Source organism: Haliotis asinina, chromosome 5 (genome assembly GCF_037392515.1).
Source record: "Haliotis asinina isolate JCU_RB_2024 chromosome 5, JCU_Hal_asi_v2, whole genome shotgun sequence".
Lineage (NCBI taxonomy): Eukaryota > Metazoa > Mollusca > Gastropoda > Lepetellida > Haliotidae > Haliotis > Haliotis asinina.
In genome coordinates this window covers 42,001,689-42,025,887 of record NC_090284.1, presented here as the reverse complement: position 1 = coordinate 42,025,887, position 24,199 = coordinate 42,001,689, and the positions used below count along the sequence as shown (strand labels likewise).

At 38.2% G+C, this 24,199-nt stretch overlaps 1 protein-coding gene across 1 annotated transcript; it reads right to left on the bottom strand.

The window, feature by feature from the left end:
* Nucleotides 1–2,091: 2,091 nt before the first annotated feature.
* On the bottom strand, nucleotides 2,092–18,640 carry LOC137284491 (growth factor receptor-bound protein 2-like). The gene is made up of 5 exons (XM_067816315.1): nucleotides 18,551–18,640; nucleotides 13,930–14,027; nucleotides 11,823–11,948; nucleotides 6,396–6,570; nucleotides 2,092–5,895 (listed from the first exon to the last, which is right to left on the bottom strand). The coding sequence occupies exons 1-5, from the start codon at nucleotides 18,626–18,628 to the stop codon at nucleotides 5,731–5,733; spliced, it is 642 nt and encodes a 213-aa protein (XP_067672416.1). The 5' UTR covers nucleotides 18,629–18,640; the 3' UTR covers nucleotides 2,092–5,730.
* Between the last annotated feature and the right edge of the window lie 5,559 nt (nucleotides 18,641–24,199).

The window sequence follows — 24,199 nt, the reverse complement described above, 5'->3', positions numbered from 1 at the left end:
AAACACCATGGCAAACAGCAGGCAGAAAGTGTACCAAAATAGGAAATAAAAGCCAGCCTTGATTAAACACTCGGTCAAACTATGACCCAAAACATGAGAAAATTCCAAGTTAATAAAGAAAAAGAAAGAAAACATTTCTCTGAAAAAATGCAATGCCTGCCTGCAATTATATGTCTGACATTCAGATATATAGACCATGGGCTTATTCGGGGATATACAGTATTCCAGACAGCTACACATGAAGAGTAAACAGATTTCAAATGCACAGCATATTGAAAACAAGCACACAAAGCAATATGTATACAATAATCATATACATGTAACCTGCGGTAACAAGACACGCAGGTCACAGTCCAACACCTGCATGTTCACAAAACAGTCTAGCAACTAACCTTACCTGTCATCTCAGACTGAAAGCTGTCAGGTCTACCATGAAAACCAATGAGCCGAACTCTGCCCCCAAGCAAAAAGGCTTGGATTATCTTCTTGAAAATCAGGAGATGCTAGACTCCTGCATCAGGTTGAATTATTGCAAAAATGTTACCAAACTCTTCATATTTTAACAGTACACACTCTCTGAATGGTCAGATTCATCAGCAATAATCAATAGAACAAATAATTCCACACTATTTCCACAAGTGAACAGTCTAAACGTTTAGAGTGGACATCCATCATAAAGTATTTCATGAAAATGTTGATATTCAGAACATGTAACTTCTTTGAGAGACATATGCCTCATAATGGTGTTTGTAGCTACACCACAATGTTGCAATCATTGCAATTAAGAAGTAGACTATCCATAGAATTTGGTTTTCCTTCATTCAAAAGATTTATGTCAAACAAATTCTTTGATGGGATGAAAACTAGAGCTCTAGGGCTGCAATAACCAGTTCCACACAGGCAGAACAGAATCTTGATGCCAACTCAAATATTTTTGAACACTGAAATAAGACAAAACATGGCTGGTTGACGCTGGGCTATTTTTCCAATGAGCATTTTTGTTAACAGACATCTTTAAGTTCACAATGGATTTCATTCTAAAAAGGCCGACTCTGAAAGTTAAACGAAATCTGATGTTTCTGCTTGTATGAAGAATCAAAAATGATTAACTAAATAGACTCAAGGTCTGGGTGAATCATTGCAACCCTACAGGGCTGTCTTACAAAATTCAAACGTCCACTCCCTTAAAACCAAGATTTGAAAAGCTTCCAAATTAAGACATTTCGCATTCATCCAGCATAACATGTTTGAAATACTACTTGGTAGAGTTATTATGAACATATTGGTCTTGAAGTGATCACATTGTTGATCACCTTTGATCACACCAGTGCTTTGATGTGCACCTGGCTTGATATTAGGCTCGGCACAAAACATCACAAACTTCATATAATGGAAGATTACTGATTTGCACATAATACAAATAATGGCTGCATATCGTGTCAATGCCTTAATTGTAATAACTTGACAAACATTCTGAACAAACCTAATGTAGAAAAAGTTACAAACATTTGGTACATCAGCATCCCCTCCTGTTTCAGAAGCATACAGCAGAATTTCCGCTCTGAGATAGATGTACTGTGTTAGTTACTCGGTTGTCCTGAGGTCCTGGAAGATTCCTGCAGCAGTATGTGAATCTGACATACCATCTGAATCATTAACATCAGGTATATTAATCCCACACAACACCTATACATAATAAAACAGGTTTCATAAAAAAACAGCAATGAGGCATCAATATTTTCAGACTGAGTAATTTCCGTACCTTGACAATGAAATTCAACTAATTTAAATTCAGAGCATCAAAGTAAAAAAGGGAGAACAAATGAAAAAATACATGTGTTCTTTCAAGATTTTCTTATATCAAAATTACTGAAACGAGATCGTAAAGAAATGATGCCTTTTCATTATAGAAATGTAACACCGATTGGCTCAAGGACCAACACTTCCTCCACGTAGACTGAGCTGTCAAAGCTTCCAGGCTTAACTGACACAACCATCCATCCAAACTCTGACACAGAACTTTCAAATCAGAAAAAAGGTCAAATCTACATGCAACTGACATTTCATAATCAAGTTAATGACAAGGACCCCTTGACTAAAACTATTTATTTCAAACAGAGGAGAATGAAAAAAAAATTAGGATTTAATCAAAAACCATAATACAAGCTCATACAGTCTTAATTCCTGCACACAATACAAGTCAAAGGAGACAGCAATTCTGAGATCCTGCAATATTACTACAATGGACAAAGGTGATGCTTCTCTCTATGTTTGGGCATATCAGAGGTGGACGCATCAATATGTATTTGGATTGGTTTGACCAAGGAAAGCAGTTATATCTATACTAAATATCTATACATAATACTGAATGACAATATTCTGTGCCAACCATTATGAACTAACCAGCCATCATTTCATGACACTGATACCACATCTTCATCGGTTGGTTGCATCATAATGCACTGCAATGTTAATATTCATCACCGTTTGTTCAGCTCTTCTACATGCTTAAAGCTTATTGTTGTGAAAAAGTCCTATTTGAAGCAGATCTTCAACATCTGTCCAATGCTCAACACATTCATAAAATAAACTTTGTCTATTTGCAAAGGCAATGTCATAGCAGAAAGTATTTCTAGATAGGAAATGTATTAAACCCAGTTTACAATGTCACTGACAAACTACATCAAAAATTTCCTTCATCAACAAACATCACCTTCAAGCCTAGTCTGCCAACCTGACATGGACCCAGTTTATTTGCCTAGGATTGCCCTTAAGGTATGTGAACAACCTTATTTTTAACCTTATGACCTTCAGACTAACCTAGACCCATAATCTGAAAAAGTTCATTTCATTACAGCAGTTCCTGCCAAGATGGTGTTTATAAACAGAAATGGCCAAAAGTAAATCAGCAAATGGAGAATTCCTAAATGGAGTAAGTCTAATCCTAAAAGTCAGGAAATGAATAACATTGATGTAAGTTCCTGAATTGTTACAGAAAAACGTGTACACATTTTTACAATCTTCCCAAGTCCATGACAAGTGGTGTTTAATTCAAAATCTGTATCATGTGAAAAAGTTGCCATATTTAATACTGATACCTTATCAAAGCTCCCTCCCACAAATTCAAGGATGTAAATAATACACTTACAGACGCATACTATCATTGTAAGGGAGATAACTATGTTTATAAACTTACTTTCTACAAAGTTTCACATACCACATACATTTCATAAAGAAAAGTGAAGGCCTTTTCAAGGCACACTATCAGAATCTCTAAGGCATAAAAAAGGCAGAATTGAATTCTACAATTTTTCTGATTGAGCCTCAAAACAAGACCATTTCTTGCTTTTATGAACCCTATGAAAAACACTATCACTGAACATATAAATGCAGTATACACCCCAAAAGCAAAGAAAATCAGGGAAATTCATTGCATAAATCATGGCAATTTATTCTTTTGCCGAGCAACCATACCTTCACAACAATGCTGATTAACAGCCTCACCATAACCCCATACAAACATCTACTTCTTCTTTTTCACATTAACATGTTTGGAAGCGATAACCCACACTTTTTATGTTAAGTGATGGAATATTTTATACATATCTAGCCACAGACTGCAGAAATGTGAATAATACTAGAAGCAGACCATTGCCAAACAGTTGCCATAGTTACATTAGCCATAGTTAAAGTAGCTTTAAGTTAATAGTTACTATGGCAACATGTTTAAAATACCCAGCCACCTTATTACTGGTTACCATAGTTCCGCTGCTTTCACTGACACAGCATTCATAATCATACTTCCATTAACACAAATATACATTTCGGCTGAAAAATTACTCCCTGTCAAATGCAGCCATATTAAGGAGATATATTGTGCACGATTCAGAAGTCGCATATTTCTTTTTACAATGTACAATATTTACAAATATAAAGACATGGCAAATCGAAGCATGTAAAATATTTTGCATTGTAATGATAATATTTAAGTTGATGATAACAGGATTATCAATCATAAGGATCATAAAGATTATAAGATAGGATAATTATTCAACACTGAATCATCTGAGGTATAGTGTTTAACACCTGAAAAGTCTTTCCTTTCAAAACTTAAAAAGAAGCTCTAAAATTATTTAAAATGATGCATTAAAGATATTCTTATTCATACCCTAATGGATACTATCAATTATGGCAAACTGAGAGGTTGGAGAATCAAGTGCCTCCTCTGTAGTATACTGGTGTTTAAAATGATGGCACATACCCACCTTAGCAGTGCCAAATAATCACACATCCTATACATGGAAACATTTTTCTTGACCACAGATACTTCAACTGTGAACACACATATTCTTCCATCACTAAACAGAACTTGCTATCAAATCAGAAGTTTCAAATCATCATGATACACCTCTAATTGAAATCATTCTCTACAACATCATTGTAAAAGCAAATAAGAAAAATCTTATTTGAAGGCAGATTTAAATACTGATATTACTAGCATATTTTATTTGGCCATATATCATGCTGTGGTACTTTAAACATTCAAACTCAAAAGCAATTGATAAAGGACCAACACTCAATGCTGAACAAACGCATGAGCAGTTCATCCATTTCTCGGACACAAAGTGCTTGAAATTTGATCCTTTTGAGTTACTGATCCATTTACTTCAATGGAGAGACATTTGTTAATACAAAACAACATGCCAAAAATATAACATCTGCCTAACTACTTTCAGGTGTGGCCATTCGCTTTCTCTCCTACACAGTTTGATTTTGAAATTGTGTTGAAGTGTATCACTGGAAATGTACACTTACATTAAGTACACAGCATACCTCTCTCAGGCATCTGGCTAGAAGCATTGACTGAATTTCAAGAACCTGTTCACAAACTTAGCCTAATACCACATCATTAATGAATGAGTAACTATTGCTTTAAGCCACATCAGCAATATTGCAGGCAATCAATAACCTACTTTTCATTTTGCACTTGATTCTATCATGGTCAAAAAGATAGACCTGCTACATTTTGAATTTGAGATATGTTATTGGTTTGATACCTCCATATTACATTGAAACCTTCAGTCTAATGAGATGATTTTACCCTGCTAAGAAACTCACATCCAATTTCGAGTTATCAGATCAATACCACCCTTTCAAATTCAAATCACAGGTTCAGAAAATGAACATTAAGGTTTCTAACTAAATATAAATGAGCATATTTAGTTAAAATATAAAAAACATTAATTGCCCAAATTTATCAAGCATCATTTTCATATGTCCTGTTCATGGGTTAGTACAAAGATCAATGCATCCTGCAAGACACAAACGCTTCGGCTGCACCCAGGACAGTAATTATTGCTTTAGTTAAATATAGCTCGCCCTACAATCACGCTAATTCAATACACTAACATAACACTGTCCAAGAAATATCTCAGAACTCAAAGACTGGTGGGGGTGATCAAATAATCTGTAAAATTGCTTCCAAGCAAATCTGCAAACAAAAACAACACATAAAACTTGGTTTGATAAAATGAAGTTGGCACTTGGTGTACAAGCTGAATTACAAACACAAGTTTGCAAATACCTGTATCATGATACTCGATGAGAATAACTAATGTATGAATTAAATATGACTTTAAATTCACAATCTCGTCTGGCTCTGCCAATGAAGCAAGTACTTGTGCAGCAGATGCTTGTCACTCGAAACAGTGGCGCTGTTCTGTGCTGGTGTTATTTCATCTTGACATATTTGGCTGGGAAGACACCTATCACCCCCTTGAGTTCACCCTTCCACCAGTTCTCGTCAACCTTGTCGATGAGTTTGATCACTTCCTTCTTCTTGAATGCCAATTCATCACAGCTTTCAGGACAAAAGTCATACATGGCTTCCACATACTGAAAGAAATGCATATTCATAGATAATTTGTTTCCACGGATAAAGTGTTTCAAAACACAAAGTTCAACAAACAGTTGTTGTTGTTCCCCAAATCCAGACGCGATTTCAAAATGGATGTTAAGTTATTATGACTGAACTGGCATATCTGTATCAAAAATAATCCTGAGCCTATTCCCAAAAGTAAGTCAGAGAGAGTTGTATTTTAACAATATTCCAGCAATATCATGGTGGGGAACACCAGATATGGGCTTTACATATTGTACCTATGTGGGGAATTGAACAAAGGCCTTCAGCCTGACGAGAAAACACTTTAGCCACTGGACTATCTGATATCTCCTACAAATAAGAAGTCATTAAAAATCAGAAAACAATCCATTACTAAACTGTCAAGTCAATTTAACAAAATTTGTAATGGGATTTTTCCCCTGAATTCCAGAGGTTCAATTTCCGGTAATTCTTGATACTGTGGTCATTAGCAGATTCACTTCAGCTCTATTACCTGGACCTGAGGTTCCATGTCCTTCAAGTAAATTGGCTTAGGTTGTTGACGACTGACGGAGGATGTCCGATGGTACTCGATGAGTTCGTTCAGGGAATTAAACTTCACTACCCAAAGGAAGTACTTGCCATTTCCATCTCGTAATACTTTAAAATGCTGGACACCATTTTGATATCTGAAAGTGCAGAAGTGTATCATACAGAAATACTTATTGGTGAACGATTTGTGGTTTATGCTACACTCATCAATATTTCCATTACATAGCCGCAATATGTACATAATGGAGTCAGTGACTACATTGTATAGTGGAAGGAGAGTACTGAAAGGTTTCCAACTTCTTATTAGGAAAAGTGGATCAACATCAATTTCAACCAAGTCAACCAGTCTGACCACCCAATCCTGTAAGTCTCCTCTTGCGACAGGAATAGACAGGGACTGACATAAAGAACTTTAACAAAGGGCCATTTTCAGGGTTATTAGCCAAATTTCTGAAATTAGAATGGGCCACTGCCCTTGTGTCAAAAGTAAACTTTTGGGTCATTTTTTATTCTATTGTGCAAAATGGCCCACGGCCCATGCCTTTCCCAATCCCTGAAGAGGTTACTGAAAATCAGATGAATCAAACTAACATCAGTAGTCTATATATTTTACAGCAAATAGTAAGTACCCATGTGGGGAATTTAACATGGGTCTTCGGTGTGACTAGCAAATGCTTTAATGCGAATGCTTGAAAGTTTAACTAGAAAATTTCAGCAACTTATAAGAACACCATGTATTTTCATACTGTAATATGAGGCCTAAAATACACCCAACAAAACAGAATATATATCAATTAAAGGGAGAAGGAAGATTCAGACAGATTCCCACATCTCTTAATTTTGACAACTAAGGGGCATAACTCTGCATTGCTAGTTTGGCTCATCATGGACTTGTTCTTCCACCATTCATATTCAATGACAAGTAACTAGTGAAGTAATGAGTGAATGATTCAGGGAGTTAAGTTTTACCCCAGTTTCAGTAATATTCCAGCAATATCACCGTGGGGACAGCAAAAATGGTCCTCACACTTCTACAGTACCTAAGAGGAGAAATGAACCTGTACCTTCAGGGTGACTGACCACCAGGCTACACCACAATGCCTACCTCATGAAGTAGAAGTAGTACAACTCACTGTTTTCCTTACTGACTCTAGAAACATTATTAGAATCTGGACCTTCAGGGTGACTGACCACCAGGCTACACCACCATGCCTAACTCATGAAGTAGAAGTAGTACAACTCACTGTTTTCCTTACTGACTCTAGAAACATTATTGGAATCTGGACCTTCAGGGTGACTGACCACCAGGCTACACCACCATGCCTACCTCATGAAGTAGAAGTAGTACAACTCACTGTTTTCCTGCCTGACTCTAGAAACATTATTAGAATCTGGACCTTCAGGGTGACTGACCACCAGGCTACACCACAATGCCTACCTCATGAAGTAGAAGTAGTACAACTCACTGTTTTCCTTACTGACTCTAGAAACATTATTGGAATCTGGACCTTCAGGGTGACTGACCACCAGGCTACACCACCATGCCTAACTCATGAAGTAGAAGTAGTACAACTCACTGTTTTCCTTACTGACTCTAGAAACATTATTAGAATCTGGACCTTCAGGGTGACTGACCACCAGGCTACACCACCATGCCTACCTCATGAAGTAGAAGTAGTAATACCCACTGTTTTCCTTACTGACTCTAGAAACATTATTGGAATCTGGACCTTCAGGGTGACTGACCACCAGGCTACACCACCATGCCTAACTCATGAAGTAGAAGTAGTACAACTCACTGTTTTCCTTACTGACACTAGAAACATTATTAGAATCTGGACCTTCAAGGTGACTGACCACCAGGCTACACCACCATGCCTACCTCATGAAGTAGAAGTAGTAATACCCACTGTTTTCCTTACTGACTCTAGAAACATTATTGGAATCTGGACCTTCAGGGTGACTGACCACCAGGCTACACCACCATGCCTACCTCATGAAGGAGAAGTAGTACAACTCACTGTTTTCCTTACTGACTCTAGAAACATTATTAGAATCTGGACCTTCAGGGTGACTGACCACCAGGCTACACCACCATGCCTAACTCATGAAGTAGAAGTAGTACAACTCACTGTTTTCCTTACTGACTCTAGAAACATTATTAGAATCTGGACCTTCAGGGTGACTGACCACCAGGCTACACCACCATGCCTACCTCATGAAGTAGAAGTAGTACAACTCACTGTTTTCCTTACTGACTCTAGAAACATTATTAGAACCTGGACCTTCAGGGTGACTGACCACCAGGCTACACCACCATGCCTACCTCATGAAGTAGAAGTAGTACAACTCACTGTTTTCCTTACTGACTCTAGAAACATTATTAGAACCTGGACCTTCAGGGTGACTGACCACCAGGCTACACCACAATGCCTACCTCATGAAGTAGAAGTAGTACAACTCACTGTTTTCCTTACTGACACTAGAAACATTATTAGAATCTGGACCTTCAGGGTGACTGACCACCAGGCTACACCACAATGCCTACCTCATGAAGTAGAAGTAGTACAACTCACTGTTTTCCTTACTGACTCTAGAAACATTATTAGAATCTGGACCTTCAGGGTGACTGACCACCAGGCTACACCACCATGCCTACCTCATGAAGTAGAAGTAGTAATACCCACTGTTTTCCTTATTGACTCTAGAAACATTATTAGAATCTGGACCTTCAGGGTGACTGACCACCAGGCTACACCACCATGCCTACCTCATGAAGTAGAAGTAGTAATACCCACTGTTTTCCTTACTGACTCTAGAAACATTATTAGAATCTGGACCTTCAGGGTGACTGACCACCAGGCTACACCACCATGCCTAACTCATGAAGTAGAAGTAGTACAACTCACTGTTTTCCTTACTGACACTAGAAACATTATTAGAATCTGGACCTTCAGGGTGACTGACCACCAGGCTACACCACCATGCCTACCTCATGAAGTAGAAGTAGTAATACCCACTGTTTTCCTTACTGACTCTAGAAACATTATTAGAATCTGGACCTTCAGGGTGACTGACCACCAGGCTACACCACCATGCCTACCTCATGAAGTAGAAGTAGTAATACCCACTGTTTTCCTTACTGACTCTAGAAACATTATTAGAATCTGTTGGAATCTGGACCTTCAGGGTGACTGACCACCAGGCTACACCACCATGCCTACCTCATGAAGTAGAAGTAGTACAACTCACTGTTTTCCTTGCTGACTCTAGAAACATTATTGGAATCTGGACCTTCAGGGTGACTGACCACCAGGCTACACCACCATGCCTACCTCATGAAGTAGAAGTAGTACAACTCACTGTTTTCCTTACTGACTCTAGAAACATTATTGGAACCTGGACCTTCAGGGTGACTGACCACCAGGCTACACCACCATGCCTACCTCATGAAGTAGAAGTAGTAATACCCACTGTTTTCCTTACTGACACTAGAAACATTATTGGAATCTGGACCTTCAGGGTGACTGACCACCAGGCTACACCACCATGCCTACCTCATGAAGTAGAAGTAGTACAACTCACTGTTTTCCTTACTGACTCTAGAAACATTATTAGAACCTGGACCTTCAGGGTGACTGACCACCAGGCTACACCACAATGCCTACCTCATGAAGTAGAAGTAGTACAACTCACTGTTTTCCTTACTGACTCTAGAAACATTATTAGAATCTGGACCTTCAGGGTGACTGACCACCAGGCTACACCACCATGCCTAACTCATGAAGTAGAAGTAGTAATACCCACTGTTTTCCTTGCTGACTCTAGAAACATTATTAGAATCTGGACCTTCAGGGTGACTGACCACCAGGCTACACCACCATGCCTACCTCATGAAGTAGAAGTAGTACAACTCACTGTTTTCCTTACTGACTCTAGAAACATTATTAGAATCTGGACCTTCAGGGTGACTGACCACCAGGCTACACCACCATGCCTACCTCAAGAAGTAGAAGTAGTACAACTCACTGTTTTCCTTACTGACTCTAGAAACATTATTGGAATCTGGACCTTCAGGGTGACTGACCACCAGGCTACACCACCATGCCTAACTCATGAAGTAGAAGTAGTACAACTCACTGTTTTCCTTACTGACTCTAGAAACATTATTGGAATCTGGACCTTCAGGGTGACTGACCACCAGGCTACACCACCATGCCTAACTCATAAAGTAGAAGTAGTACAACTCACTGTTTTCCTTACTGACTCTAGAAACATTATTAGAATCTGGACCTTCAGGGTGACTGACCACCAGGCTACACCACCATGCCTACCTCATGAAGTAGAAGTAGTACAACTCACTGTTTTCCTTACTGACTCTAGAAACATTATTAGAATCTGGACCTTCAGGGTGACTGACCACCAGGCTACACCACCATGCCTACCTCATGAAGTAGAAGTAGTACAACTCACTGTTTTCCTTACTGACTCTAGAAACATTATTAGAATCTGGACCTTCAGGGTGACTGACCACCAGGCTACACCACCATGCCTAACTCATGAAGTAGAAGTAGTACAACTCACTGCTTTCCTTACTGACACTAGAAACATTATTACACAGTGGATGTATTTGACCATACAGTATAAATCAGTCAAGAATAACCATCATGCAAACTAAAAGGCTACTTTGTGTTAGTACAAACAATTGTGTCATACGGGTGACTTAATCCACTAGTCCGTACTGCAGAGTGGTGAAATTCTGATTGGGTGCACTGTCACAAGAGCATACATAATAACAATAAAATTGAAGAAAATGATACGAGTAAAATTCAAGTCATTTCAGTCACTAGTGTTGGGAACTGGTTAAAATCTCATTAACTGCCGATTGGTTCGTTACAACCAATCAATCACTGAAAATAATTATCTATTAATTTATCAAATTGTCTTGATTATGTTTGTAAATGGACAAAAAAGAGGCAGTTCTTTAAGCTTTTTAGCAAACTGAACAAAATGCATTTGCAAACTTTCCATTTCCATCATTTAAAGGTGACAAGTATGTTAGGAACATAAACTTGCCGGAGACTAGGATAAATTCAATCCTGACTTGGAATACATTTGTTGTGCTCATGAAATGTAATGGACAAAACCAACCTTGTGAAAAATATTGTTAAAACTGTTCCAAAATTGTTCGTGTTTGATTATGAGAAAACATGATCTACTGCTTAGTCGGTGAAGTCATTGCGACCAATCTTTGATTATTTCAATTAACTGGACCACCACAAACAGCCACAGCATTTGTCACAGACTGTACTGTTTTTCACACAATCAGTAGTGTGGGCTGTATATTCTGTAGCTGCTCTGGAGCCCTGAATGGGACTGCTGCACTTACTTGACTGATATAGAAAACTCCCCCGGTGTGCTCTCACTGTTCCGCACAAGGAAGGCCCCATCCTGATGGTTTCCATTCAGTAACATCTCCTCTGCCTTCATCCGTGATATAGAACCAACATACCACCTGCAACAAACACCGCAGCATGTACAAACAAAAGGATAAAGTCAACATCCCTCATACTGGCAAAATACTCTTCTGAATGTGTAAATTCATTGTGACTATGTCAGCTGTCTTGGCATGTATACAGCAGCGAGTGAATTTAGTGTTATGCACACTCGGTATTATTCCAGGTACAAAATGGCAGTGGTCTTTAAACAATACAATCTGGACCAGACAGTCCAGTGATCAACAGCAAGAGCATCGACCTACACAATTGGGATACAATTTTATGTGTCGACACATGACTATAATGCAAAGTGAGAGGAGAGTTATGAAAGGTTTTAAAGCTCTGCTCTGGAAAATGTCATCAACGCCAATTTTAGTGTAAGTCAAACGTTGCCATTGAAACATAAAAAAAACCCCAGAAATTCAAAACTACCAAAAGGCACCAGTTCACCTCTTGACCTATCTATGTGGTATGTCTGGTGAAGACATATTAGATGGTTTTAAAGTTCAGCCATGGAAAACACAAATCTGCAACGACAGACACAGAGTGCATTCTGATCACTCCTGCAAAATGTATTGCCAGGATAACAAGGAAAACAGAATGATCCCAGACTAAACAGCATGCTGCCCATTACACATGCTTCAGATTCATTTACTTTGTGGATAACAACTTGTTTATTCCGGTAGTGTGGCATTTCAATATAGATTCTTGTACCACTGCCAAGCAGGAATGACAATGGTACAATGACAACAGTATAAGAATCTCCATCAAAACATTGTTATTATCTATGCAGTTTATTCAGTATTGTTTTCTCATAGCTGACATGCCTACCTGCCATTTGTAAAAACAGAAACACCTACTCACGGGAGATAACAGTGATCAGTAGTGGTGCATATTATTAGACACAGTATCTGACCGAGTTTAGATTTAAGGGGACAAATCAATATGTCATTATAGACATAAAACAAAAAAACATTCATTGGTGTTTCATAAATATTGCATTTAATGTATTCCTTGCATTCCTGTATTTGTATTTTCTTTGGTGCAGCAGAATTTTCACAAAAATCACAGTTTTAGTTTTCTGTGGTCATACATAATAGATAAAGACTGTTCTATGACAACCAAAAGCAGGCAGTATCTGTAAATACCTATTCTCTATCTGGTGTAATGATATCAGGGTTATGAGAAGAATTAGTTACAATGGTTACATTGTTGAGATATATCTAACAGTATTCATGCACATCAATTGACAGAATCTGGAACTCCTGCGCACACAGATATTCAGCAGTAAACCGAAACAAATGCTGAAAATGGCAATCAAGTCTTAGGTAAAATCATCACAATATTCTCCTTTAATTATGCTTATGTTCAGTGACATGTTGAATCTTTATCTCCACTCCTAAGAACGTCTAAATACATTTATACACTTTGTGGGAATATCTAAGACTAAGACTGACTGAGTACTGTTCTACTCCTCTTTTAACATTATTATATTCCAGCCTCAGACAGCAGAAACAGCTCCACACATTGTTACCCCAGTGCCCACGAATGGTGTTTCAAAGTAACCTATAAGTTTCAGAATCAAATTAAACACACATTTCAGATTTAACATTTCTTATAATTGGCAGTGAAATTATTAAAGAACATTACATTTTTAAACGGTAAGCAAGTGTCACACGCCACAAATGACTTCAGTCAAAGTCATTGTGAAATGTACTGTTGGCCACAGGGACTGACAGACTGGTGACTTCTGTCTGACTGATGGTGAATCTGCTGGATTTGTCACAGGGTCAGACGCTATTCGTGAACACTGATACCCATGTGGGTAATCGAACATGGGTCTTCGGTGTGACAAGCGACCGCTTTAACCACTAGGCTACATCACTGTATTACAATACAATACAGAAACATTTGTACAAGTAACATGTTGTTCATTTAAGAAACTATCCTGCGTAGAAAATCAGTATGCCAAAGAACACACCAGACGAGGACACTTACGGATGCGGTTTTAGTTCTACATAATTATTTGGTATGTATCCTTCTTTCCCACATTGTTCAGCTTTGTACCAGTTCTTGTCTTCATCAGTTCTAAGTATCTGAAACAGAACCAGACATAAGCATAAGCGCATAAGCATGAAACAAACATGTTTTTGTTATTTTGGAAGAGAATAATAATTCTTTTATATAGAGCCTAGTATCCATCTGTCTAGTTGCTCATTGGATGCTGTAATCAGAATCTAATTACTATTATCCCAAATAACCCAAGCTGTGGCAAAAGGATAGAGCTACATGACTTTATGAACCAGGTACCCATTTTCCTCTGGGTGAACACAGGCAATTTTGAACAAACCCGCATGCCTAAGGTGAAACCACATGCATCACATGTGCTTCATTGTTCAAATGGACCAAATAACCAACATAAACACAAAACAGTGCACAATGTTTTATGTCACCAGTTAGTCCAGCAGTGCTAATAAGACAAGTGACCAACATGAAGTGATGGTACCTATAATTTCTCTCCAAGATGATGTTTTCAATAGAAAAGTTTGGACAACAAAAGTAGGTACATCAAACTTCACACAGCTTGGTGTTGGTTGTATATTTGGTATAAAGTCATAACTGAACATTTCCAGGAAATGAGTAAGCCAGATCAGCTCACCTTGCAAATGCTACATCATTTATCAGCACTATGGTCTGTTTTACATGCATCATGTCTTGTAACATCATATAATATCATATCAGTTTAAAATACCTAACATCATTATCAACTTCATTTTACACAAATCTACTTCCGTAATAGCTCAATTCCTAATTTTTGTATCAATCTACATCAGTCTAAGTAAACTTAGTCTCAGTTTATTTCGTTACACTCCACCACAGAGTCTAACAAAACCTAGTAGAAGGTCGCGTCAGGTAACCTTTGAGCGACCAATGACATCCAATCAAACGCGAGAGGATACAGTTAAATAGATTTAACAAATCAGACAACGGCTACTATTTAGGGATCGGAGGGACTTTCAAAACATTCAGTTCACTCACACAGATCTCTCCACTAACAAAAATCTGCATATAACACAGTTATTTGACCTGCAATATATATGCTTTGGGGTTTCTGCTGACATGGTTACCATTAGCTAACATTTCCGCAAGATGACATCCTTCAATATTGCCCAAAACACCATTTTCAGCGACTGTTTACTCACCGTTGTCATGGTTGTATGTACTGTGTGCATCACCCGGAAGCGAGCGTACACTAAATAGCATTCAGAATTGTTCGGGTACGAACTTTTTCGAGATAAAAAGTTCAAAAGGTATGTACGAATGTCCACTTTCGCGATTTGTTAAGTTGTGTTCTGATTGGTCAATCTCAAAGGTTACCTGACACGACCTCCCATAAGGTTTTGTTAGATTCAGTAGTGGAGTGTAATGAAAAGTACTGAGGATAAATTTACTTAGACTGCAATCTACACTGGAAAGAAACTAAACAGAAGCTTAAACACAGCCAACTTGTCTGTCATGTATTGACATTTGAACGGCAACATCATGTAAAAACATTTGTTAATTTTTCGAACATTGCTGTCAAACATCTCTTATGATAATGTATGAGAAAAATAAACAAACAGAAAGCTGGTAGTACCTATAATCAAAGACCGTCATGCTACAATGCTGCTTAAGTACTTGCTGTCCTGTAACCATAGTAACTGAGCCCTCATCATACAGGTACAGCAAATTTTCTCTGGGTATATCTTAGTGGTAGTCTGATTAACTGAAATAATCAAGGACTGGTTGCAATGACTAAACAACCACATAATCATGTTTTCACATAATCATACACAAACAATTTTGAAACACTTGTTTGCATTAACAACATATTTCACAAGGTTGTTTTTGTCTGTTAAATTTCATAAGTACTTCAAGCTCGTTCTAAGTCATCATTGAATATATCTTACAGATACAAGGTGCAAATTCTACTTCCTGATTCACATCCCACTAGTTAACAAGAGGCAACATGTACATGTAGAAATCAAAATAAGACAAAGTCATCAACATCCCAAGCAATGATAAAATACTCTTTGTGAATAATGTCAGTTAGATATGACTATATCAAATGTACCGTTTGATGTACTTTAGTAATGTTGATGGCAAGTGAGTTTGTTCTAAACTGCCTCTGTTCACACACACAGCAGGAAATGGGTACCTGGTGGGATAACTCACTTAACTATTAACTCTCTCTGACTATTCTCCCATCTCGCAGACAGCCTAGGTAATATACAATCAGATCGCGTGCTTTGAGCATGGTTATGCATGGAAACAGCGCCATAGAATTATATTATAATTGCTAATTAAAGGCTAGATTTTGTTCAGTAGTCAGTAACGTTGTACGATACACTTGCACATTCAGTGAATTAAACAGTAGTCCTTCATGAATTCAATTCGTTATCCATGGATATCACCAGAACCAAAAATGAATGAAGATTTACAATATTTTCACTGAGCATATTTTACTTGAGCCCTAATTAAAGTGAGATATGCAAGAATGGACTATGTACAGTACTAGCCTTGCAGTAGTGCATGTCATGTTAGTTTGCAAAGGCTGCACATGGTACTGTGGACTAGAACTATTAGTCTGTTACATATCAACTTTGAGTATCATTTCAGATCACTAATTATTACTACCTCAAATTAATAGTCAACATAGGGGTTCCACATTGTGCGTCAATCACTTAACTACAATACTGTAGTCATGAATAATTATTCGCATTTGTTACCCCATATTTGTGATACATATCATATTCGCCACATAGTGTATTCGTTGCTGCCCTAGTGGTGGACCATGTTGCAGAGACCAGTAAAAACAAACTTGACAAATTCAACCATTCAAGAGTTCAAGTAGCTGTTATTTTCTTGTTTTGGAACAAAAAACATCACCATAGATCATTTAATATTACATGCATTCCTTTGTATTTAGCTGAACTATTATCATTCAACTCTGACTACAGTACTGTATGTTTATGGTACATAATAAGGTTCTTTACAAAACCTTAAAGATCTATGAAATAAAACACTTAAATAAACTTAAAACAAATTTTGTCTTTCAGGATAATTTCCCTCAGATGTTACATATTTTTAACACATATGATGAAGCACACTACCATTCAGATTTAAAATTCCAATATCTGCAACCTTTCCAAAATAGTTTCAGTAAGTTGAAGGTACAGCTTATATTTGGTAAAGAAACCATCAGAAAACAGGAAATGGTAGTTCCTTGTGGGAAGTAATGAAATAAAGATTTTTTAATACAGTCTTTGAAAATTAGCTGCTGCAGTTAAAATGGTTAATTCAACTGCTGCACTGCACCTATTCACAATCAAACGACAAGCCTGATGCTATTAAAGTTGTCAGTTACTAATAAAAACAAACATTATGAAGCAGCAGGCTATTAGCCAGATTAGACGGAAAATATATAGCTTCCAGTGCTCAAGAAGTTTATCAGTTTCAGAATAACTCATGATATGTGCCTGTCTTGCTGAGAACAGTTAACCAATACATTAGTCACTAGCTATATTGATATGATACACAAATCACTATGATGTAAATATGTAAAGAGTAAATGATAAACTGACAACTACATTCTGTTAATCAACAGTAGTTTTAATGCAACGCCGATACTGACTAGAAAGAAAAGTTCAACATGCATATAAATAATTGTTCATGAGGTGCTCTTCTTCATGTAAAACAATAAAAGATAGTATTGATCATGTTTCTAATAGTACTTACACATGGAAGTATTCCATGTGTACAGTGAGTGGATACATGTTTCTGATAGTAACTCTCACTTTAAATTGCCTACAACAAACGATGCCAGGTACTCACTCAATATGCACATTGTCATCACAATTGTCATCACATTGTTGAATCCAATGTTAGCACTGATATCTTTAAATGGCAATCAAAGGAGTGTGTAATTTCAGATAATGAACAAACTGCTGTGTCTTTGATTGCAACTGTTTACAATCTATACTTTAAAAACAGACAACAAAAGATATCTTCTATCAAGACATTTCATTATTAGTGACTGAGCACCTCCTCCAAACATAATATTCCTTAGTTTCCAATGTCAACATGATCGAAATTGGAGTACATGCATTCGCAAATAATGACCGGCAACCAACAAGCTAGAAAAGGTACTTATATGATGCAAAAGTAGAATTATCGACTCGCGAATAAATAACATCTAGTATGGCGTTTCCTGTTTGGTATCGATGACAGTCAATCGTCGAAGCCTCTCGATGAGTAATGCGGATTCGAGTTACATTTGTTATGGCAGCTGACAACTGCTCTTACTTGTTGCGTACATATAACATGGTTCTGCATGCATCCAAAACAACTCGTGGCATATGAGTCAGATTAATCAGTTCAATGCTCAATATTAAACTAACAAAATACGATTCATTGATAAACTGAACGTCAAAGAAAAGCCCAGTTTAAAATCAAAACAAGCATCAAAGCGATCACGGTGCTCACAACAACAGGTGTCTGAACGAGCACGCACGCTTAGTCTGGCTGCTCAAATTTCCAAAATCACACGGGAGATGAATGTTTTAGTTGTTATTATTACCTTTAATATGGATCCTTTCTTAAAACTTAATTCGTCATCAGCTGTTTGAGTAAAGTCGTGCCTCGCACATGCTTCCATGTTGAAACATAGAGGCTTGTGGGTAGAAATGGATTCTTCCGCACTATCGCCATTTCTCATTTACATATTTTTACTCAATATATTACTATAAATATTATTGCAATACCATGAACATAATCGTATTATACACACTATCTAAAAGATATCTGCATCACCATTGTTATATTATTGCAAAGCTTAGAATTCGTTGGAACTATATACTGCTTGTAAAAAGTTCCGTGGTTGTGTTTGCGCGAATTGTTTTCACAAAAAGAGGGCAAGAATTAAAAGAGGCTACAGGTCAGGTAAAACCTATTCATATTCTCATTGGATGAGCTAAGCATTAAACTAAGTCTACTTGAATATCATAAGAACTACCAGTAATTGTGCTAGTTTACTGTATAGACTTATACAAACATGTAAAGGGATTTAGAGATTTATTTTGAGATTTATTTGGAAAAAAACTATTAAGAAACGCCTAAACCCTGCAGAAATAATGTAAGTACACCCCACGATAGTCGATTATCGATGTTTGGTCTCTCCATGCAGTTTCATTAACACCACCCCGATGCGATACCTACTTGCGACAATACCGCAGCCACTTCTTGGGGAGGAATTAAGGTCATTTCTGAGCGCCATGGTATCTTCATGAAAGAAAATGTGATTTCCACTTGTATGTGAGACGCCAGAAAAGAACTTCACACATTATACCCCAGCTGGTATTCGAACCAGTGCATTTCTGAGCCTACACTTTAAATAACCTCTCAGCTGTACCCAACACCAAAGTTGATATAATCCTGGAATATTGCTAAAGGCGGAGTAAAACCTCACTCAAACATTACAGAAGCAGAAATTTATAAACTGTCGGGATTCGATGTATACACGTTAAAAAAAAGAAATGTATAAAAAGAAGAACTACATTGTACAGAGGTTGTCACAGTGTCACAACAGTGTTACTGGGCTGTGAGAGTAGTTGTCATGCGCAATCAACCAAGGAATGCTAAAGCAAAAGCCACATTTCTTGTTCGTTCCATTTATAGCCTTCACCAAACATGGGTTGTTTTATGTTAATGTATCGATTAACCACCAACTTCTAAATGAATGGGAAATACCACATGTCGTTCACTAAAATACGCCCGTTAACTGAACCCCTCGGCATCGATTATTTCGAAATGAACGGTTTCATACAAGTCATAAATCGACATACCCGAACGCGCTGCGCTGAGAGAAGAGACCGACACTTTCGGTTCACCAAAATCTACGGTTTCCTTATAAGGGCTTGCCATGCATATAATCCTTCATGTGTTGTTTGGGTATTTACGGAATGAAACTTGGACCTTTTGAGTGACGAGTTAACGTAGGGCTACCCAACAAGATTCTTCACATATTACCCTGTATTTCTGTCACGGGTGTAGACGAAATGTAAAGATTTATCACACGCACACGCGCCAACACACATACAGACACACACACATACGTACCTAGGTACGCACGTACGTACGTACGTACACATTGTCATGCTCTTCGCTGTCGCCGTTGCAGAAGCATATCTTTGTAATTATAGGCACTCTCAGTGATTCGAAATGAAAGCTCTCGTTGTAGACTTTGTCACTTTTCCTTTCAGAATTACTCTATTTGTGTACAAACAAGAAAGAAAAATCCAGATAACGTGATATGTGAATCAGAGGGAGCAGCATTAGGCGTTTCAGCAACGGAGTGCGAAAGAAATAAAGTGGGATGTATACGTTGAGTCTTTGGGCGTTTTAAGACGCTTATTCTTGGGTCTGTATATGCATTCGACACACCAGGGAGCGTTTATTAATAGCTAACGATCATTGTTCTGATTCTCCTCTTTCTACTGTCCGCGCAGTGGGTCTTTTGTGGTAAGAGTGGGTTTAAACTACGTCCTTGGGATTCTAGTCGAGATAATATCAGCATATATTTTTTTTGTCGGTTTTACCGAGCTACTGCGGGAATAGTTGTGAGATTATGTTACTGGTGTAGGCTTTGTAATGTTGCATTTTGCATGTCATTGTGAACTGAAAATATATTTGAAAACGTGTTTTGTGCACAAACATGACACCCAGTGAATGAATGTTATTTTTTGTCATCGACGTGGTTCAAGATCAGCGGGTTAGTTAAACTTCAAAAGAACCTACCTGATACATATTTCACTTGCATCCGCAGTCCACTTCATTAACGGTGTACGTTTTCGTCTGTATGGTTGCAAAGCATATTAGCATAGAGTCTCTCTCTCTCTCTCTCTCTCTCTCTCTCTCTCTCTCTCTCTCTCTCTCTCTCTCTCTCTCTCTCTCTCTCTCTCTCTCTCTCTCTCTCTCTCTCTCTCTCTCTCTCTCTCTCTCTCTCTCTCTCTCTCTCTCTCTCTCTCTCTCTCTCCTGTTGATACTGTTCATCTGAACATCGATCCATGTTTTGTTCACAATGAGCCTGGCCACCCGATTCCCCTTGACTCCTCATATGGCAAGCGTTGGTTGCCGAGGTGCAACATTGCATGTTTAACTTTTAACAAATGTAATTATAATGTCACCCAACTCAAATTTAATATAGACTTATGGAGACACTAACAAGCCATGAGGAATAACGGACTATCTTCTCCAATGAATAAATGGACCAAATGCAATCGTTTTAATTATATATTCTTTTCAAAATTATAAAACCTTTTCAACAAAGAAGCACCGTGATATGTTACGGCTGGCTCGTCTGACCAATCAGCTCTGACAAACACTTGCTAAAATACACGTGGTAATATCTGAAAGTCATTAACGCCACCATTATACCCATATGGAAAATGGGGAGGAGGGGTAATCTAATGTTTGAAACGTTCTCTTCCCACACCGAAGTATAATGTATGAGGCCCATTTCTGATATCCCCGACGTGACATTGCTGAAATAGTCCTAAACGCAGCTTAAAACTATACTCACTCCGAATGTGTATCATTATAGAGCAATGGCCTTTCAGCAAAAGTTGATTATTGCCTTTCTTATTAAAAAACTATCAGTCAGGAACACCTTCACTAGGGTAATCGAATTATATAAAATATGTATACGAAAGAAGAGCCATGCATTAAGGTCTATGGATATTTCCAGTCTGTTATGGCAAGTCAATGATCACAACATATATTCCATATGCCCATTGTTAAATATATATCATATTATGAAAGGTGAAACACACTGGATAGTCGAGGATGCGGCACAAGTTGAACATTTAAGAACAGTCGTCGAATGCATCACGTGATACAACTAGAAACATTTCCGTTCCACGCATATTGCATATCTGCGTGCCAGGATACATTGTTGTCGCTTATATATTTATATATAGCAGCGAGTAGATCGCAGCAGTTGTTTTCACACCAAGCTTCCGCTGTCACCCCGCCAGGCATTGCGACAGCATTCCTGCACGGATCCCATAGGGCCATTCATAAAGTCAGCTGACTAACATATCCACATTTTCTTTTTATTCTATTTTTATATACATCATAGTCGTAAAACAACTCGTATCTTTTAGGGGAACCCTTGACCAGTATGTGTAATAGTTCTGTTTGTGATCAGGCTAAATACCTACAGAACCAGATGCGGTGGGGTAGCCATGTACTTAAACCGTTCGCTTGTTACGCTCAGGAGTGAGCGAGTGAGTATGGTTTTACGCCGCTTTAAGCAATATTTCGATTCCCCACATGAAGTCCATTTCTAATGTCCCAGGTCATGAAGTTGCAGAAATAATGCAACAGAGTTAAACAATACTCACTGTCATTTTCAATTAGGTATCCAGATGTACCAAACATCCTTTAAGCAACAGTTCATCAGACCATAATGATTTATCATTAACGTGACAGTAGGGTATTCCCCCATATTTTACCCACAATTCCGTTTTACTCCGAACCGTCATGAAATAAATGGCCGTTATGTCAAAAATGTGTCATGAACAGTTTGATGCGGTCGAATGTAATGGGATATTGGTAAATGGAAACTGATATAGTTCGACTCACCCTGGTCCAGTCCATCGTTATAGAGACAGAATATGACTGACTGCAGAGTAAACCAATTCATTTCCCAACGTGTCCACTTTCTTGTTTTTTGGTTTGTTTGTTTTTTTGGGTTTTTTTGCTGTCCGGATCAACCAAGTCAGCGAGCGTGTCCACCCGATCCCATTAGGCGACAACATATTCAGAACCTGTGAAAAGTCCACACTTGCTTCATTAAGGTACATGTATTACAGGCTATGCCGGACGAAAGGCAAAATAATATGGTTCATGGACTTTGAGATGGGCAACGGTCACCTGTAGTCGTTAAACGCAAAGCAATATGCAGGGCTGATTTACGTCACTTTCGGCCCGTCAGACACCCGTGATTCGCAGCTAGGCTCACCCCTTGTTTGTTTCCAGATCTGTCAGCACCAAACCAGTTCAGGTAAGTTTCGCCTTGTATCACTTTGGGTCACCTGCCGTGATACAAGCGGATGCTGTTCGAATAAAGTCGTTGAACGAAAGCCATTTCAGATGCTCAAATATCAACAAATGTGTCCTAAAATTCTCTAAAATCTTTGTTTTCGTCACATTTTAAATATGTGTTAACAATAATGACGTAAGTCTCCCAAATTCAACCACAAAATGGCCAAATTATAGTTTGAAAGAAGTCTAATTTTTAGTCCATATTTTCTAGCAAAGAGATAGTTCAGTGCATGAAGTAAGACGCCGCAAAACTTTGTCCGGAGTTGCGTCCCTTAACAGGACCAGAATCCGCTTATCTCGACTGAAATCCATTCCATTATGAACAAATTACCAGTCTCGTGATATTTACCAAAGAGTTTTAAGCATCTCTAACATTCATCCAACACTGTGAGGTATGTTCAGCACAAACTGACTCACGACCATTAACTGGGTTTCCCGATTGACACACGTCTACGCTTTCTTAGGCTTCATATGTCTCGAAATACGGTATCCCAGTCCACACCTTTACCTTCAACGAAAATAGACACCCAACGCTGTAGGTGTATCTACACACACGTGCATGCATAGCGCATTCCTGGGAACAACGTACACGAAATACCTGACAGGACGAGATATGTATACCCACTGTTACATACATCTCCCGGGGATGTATCAGAGGCGCTGGAGATCCTGACCGGGAACTCAGGAGCTGATGCTTTGAACAGCCCGTTGTTCTAGACTGACATCTAGTCTCTGAAATGAATATATTTTACATAAATTGGTCGACTAGAAATGATAAAAAGAAGCTCAGAGATGAATACTCAATGTCATTTAGAAAGTGTTTAATTGTTCTATTTGGAATTACACTTCCTTTGTTTCGCAAAGATTCTTGTCCAACCCGGTGGCTGAGCGGGCTAGGCGGCTGAGCGGGTTAGGCGGCTGACTTTGTGTGCTGGCGATTTGGTGCCCGACTCTGAGGGTGTAGGTACGAATCCCGGATGGGCCTCAATCCAACAAAGGTTCTAGAATCTGTACTATAAGAAAGTGTACTCCCAAATATAACATTTGCTAGGAAGCTCAGAGATGTTTTCTTTTCTGAGGAAATCTAGACTTGCCACATATTCTAGACTTGCATAGACTGTAT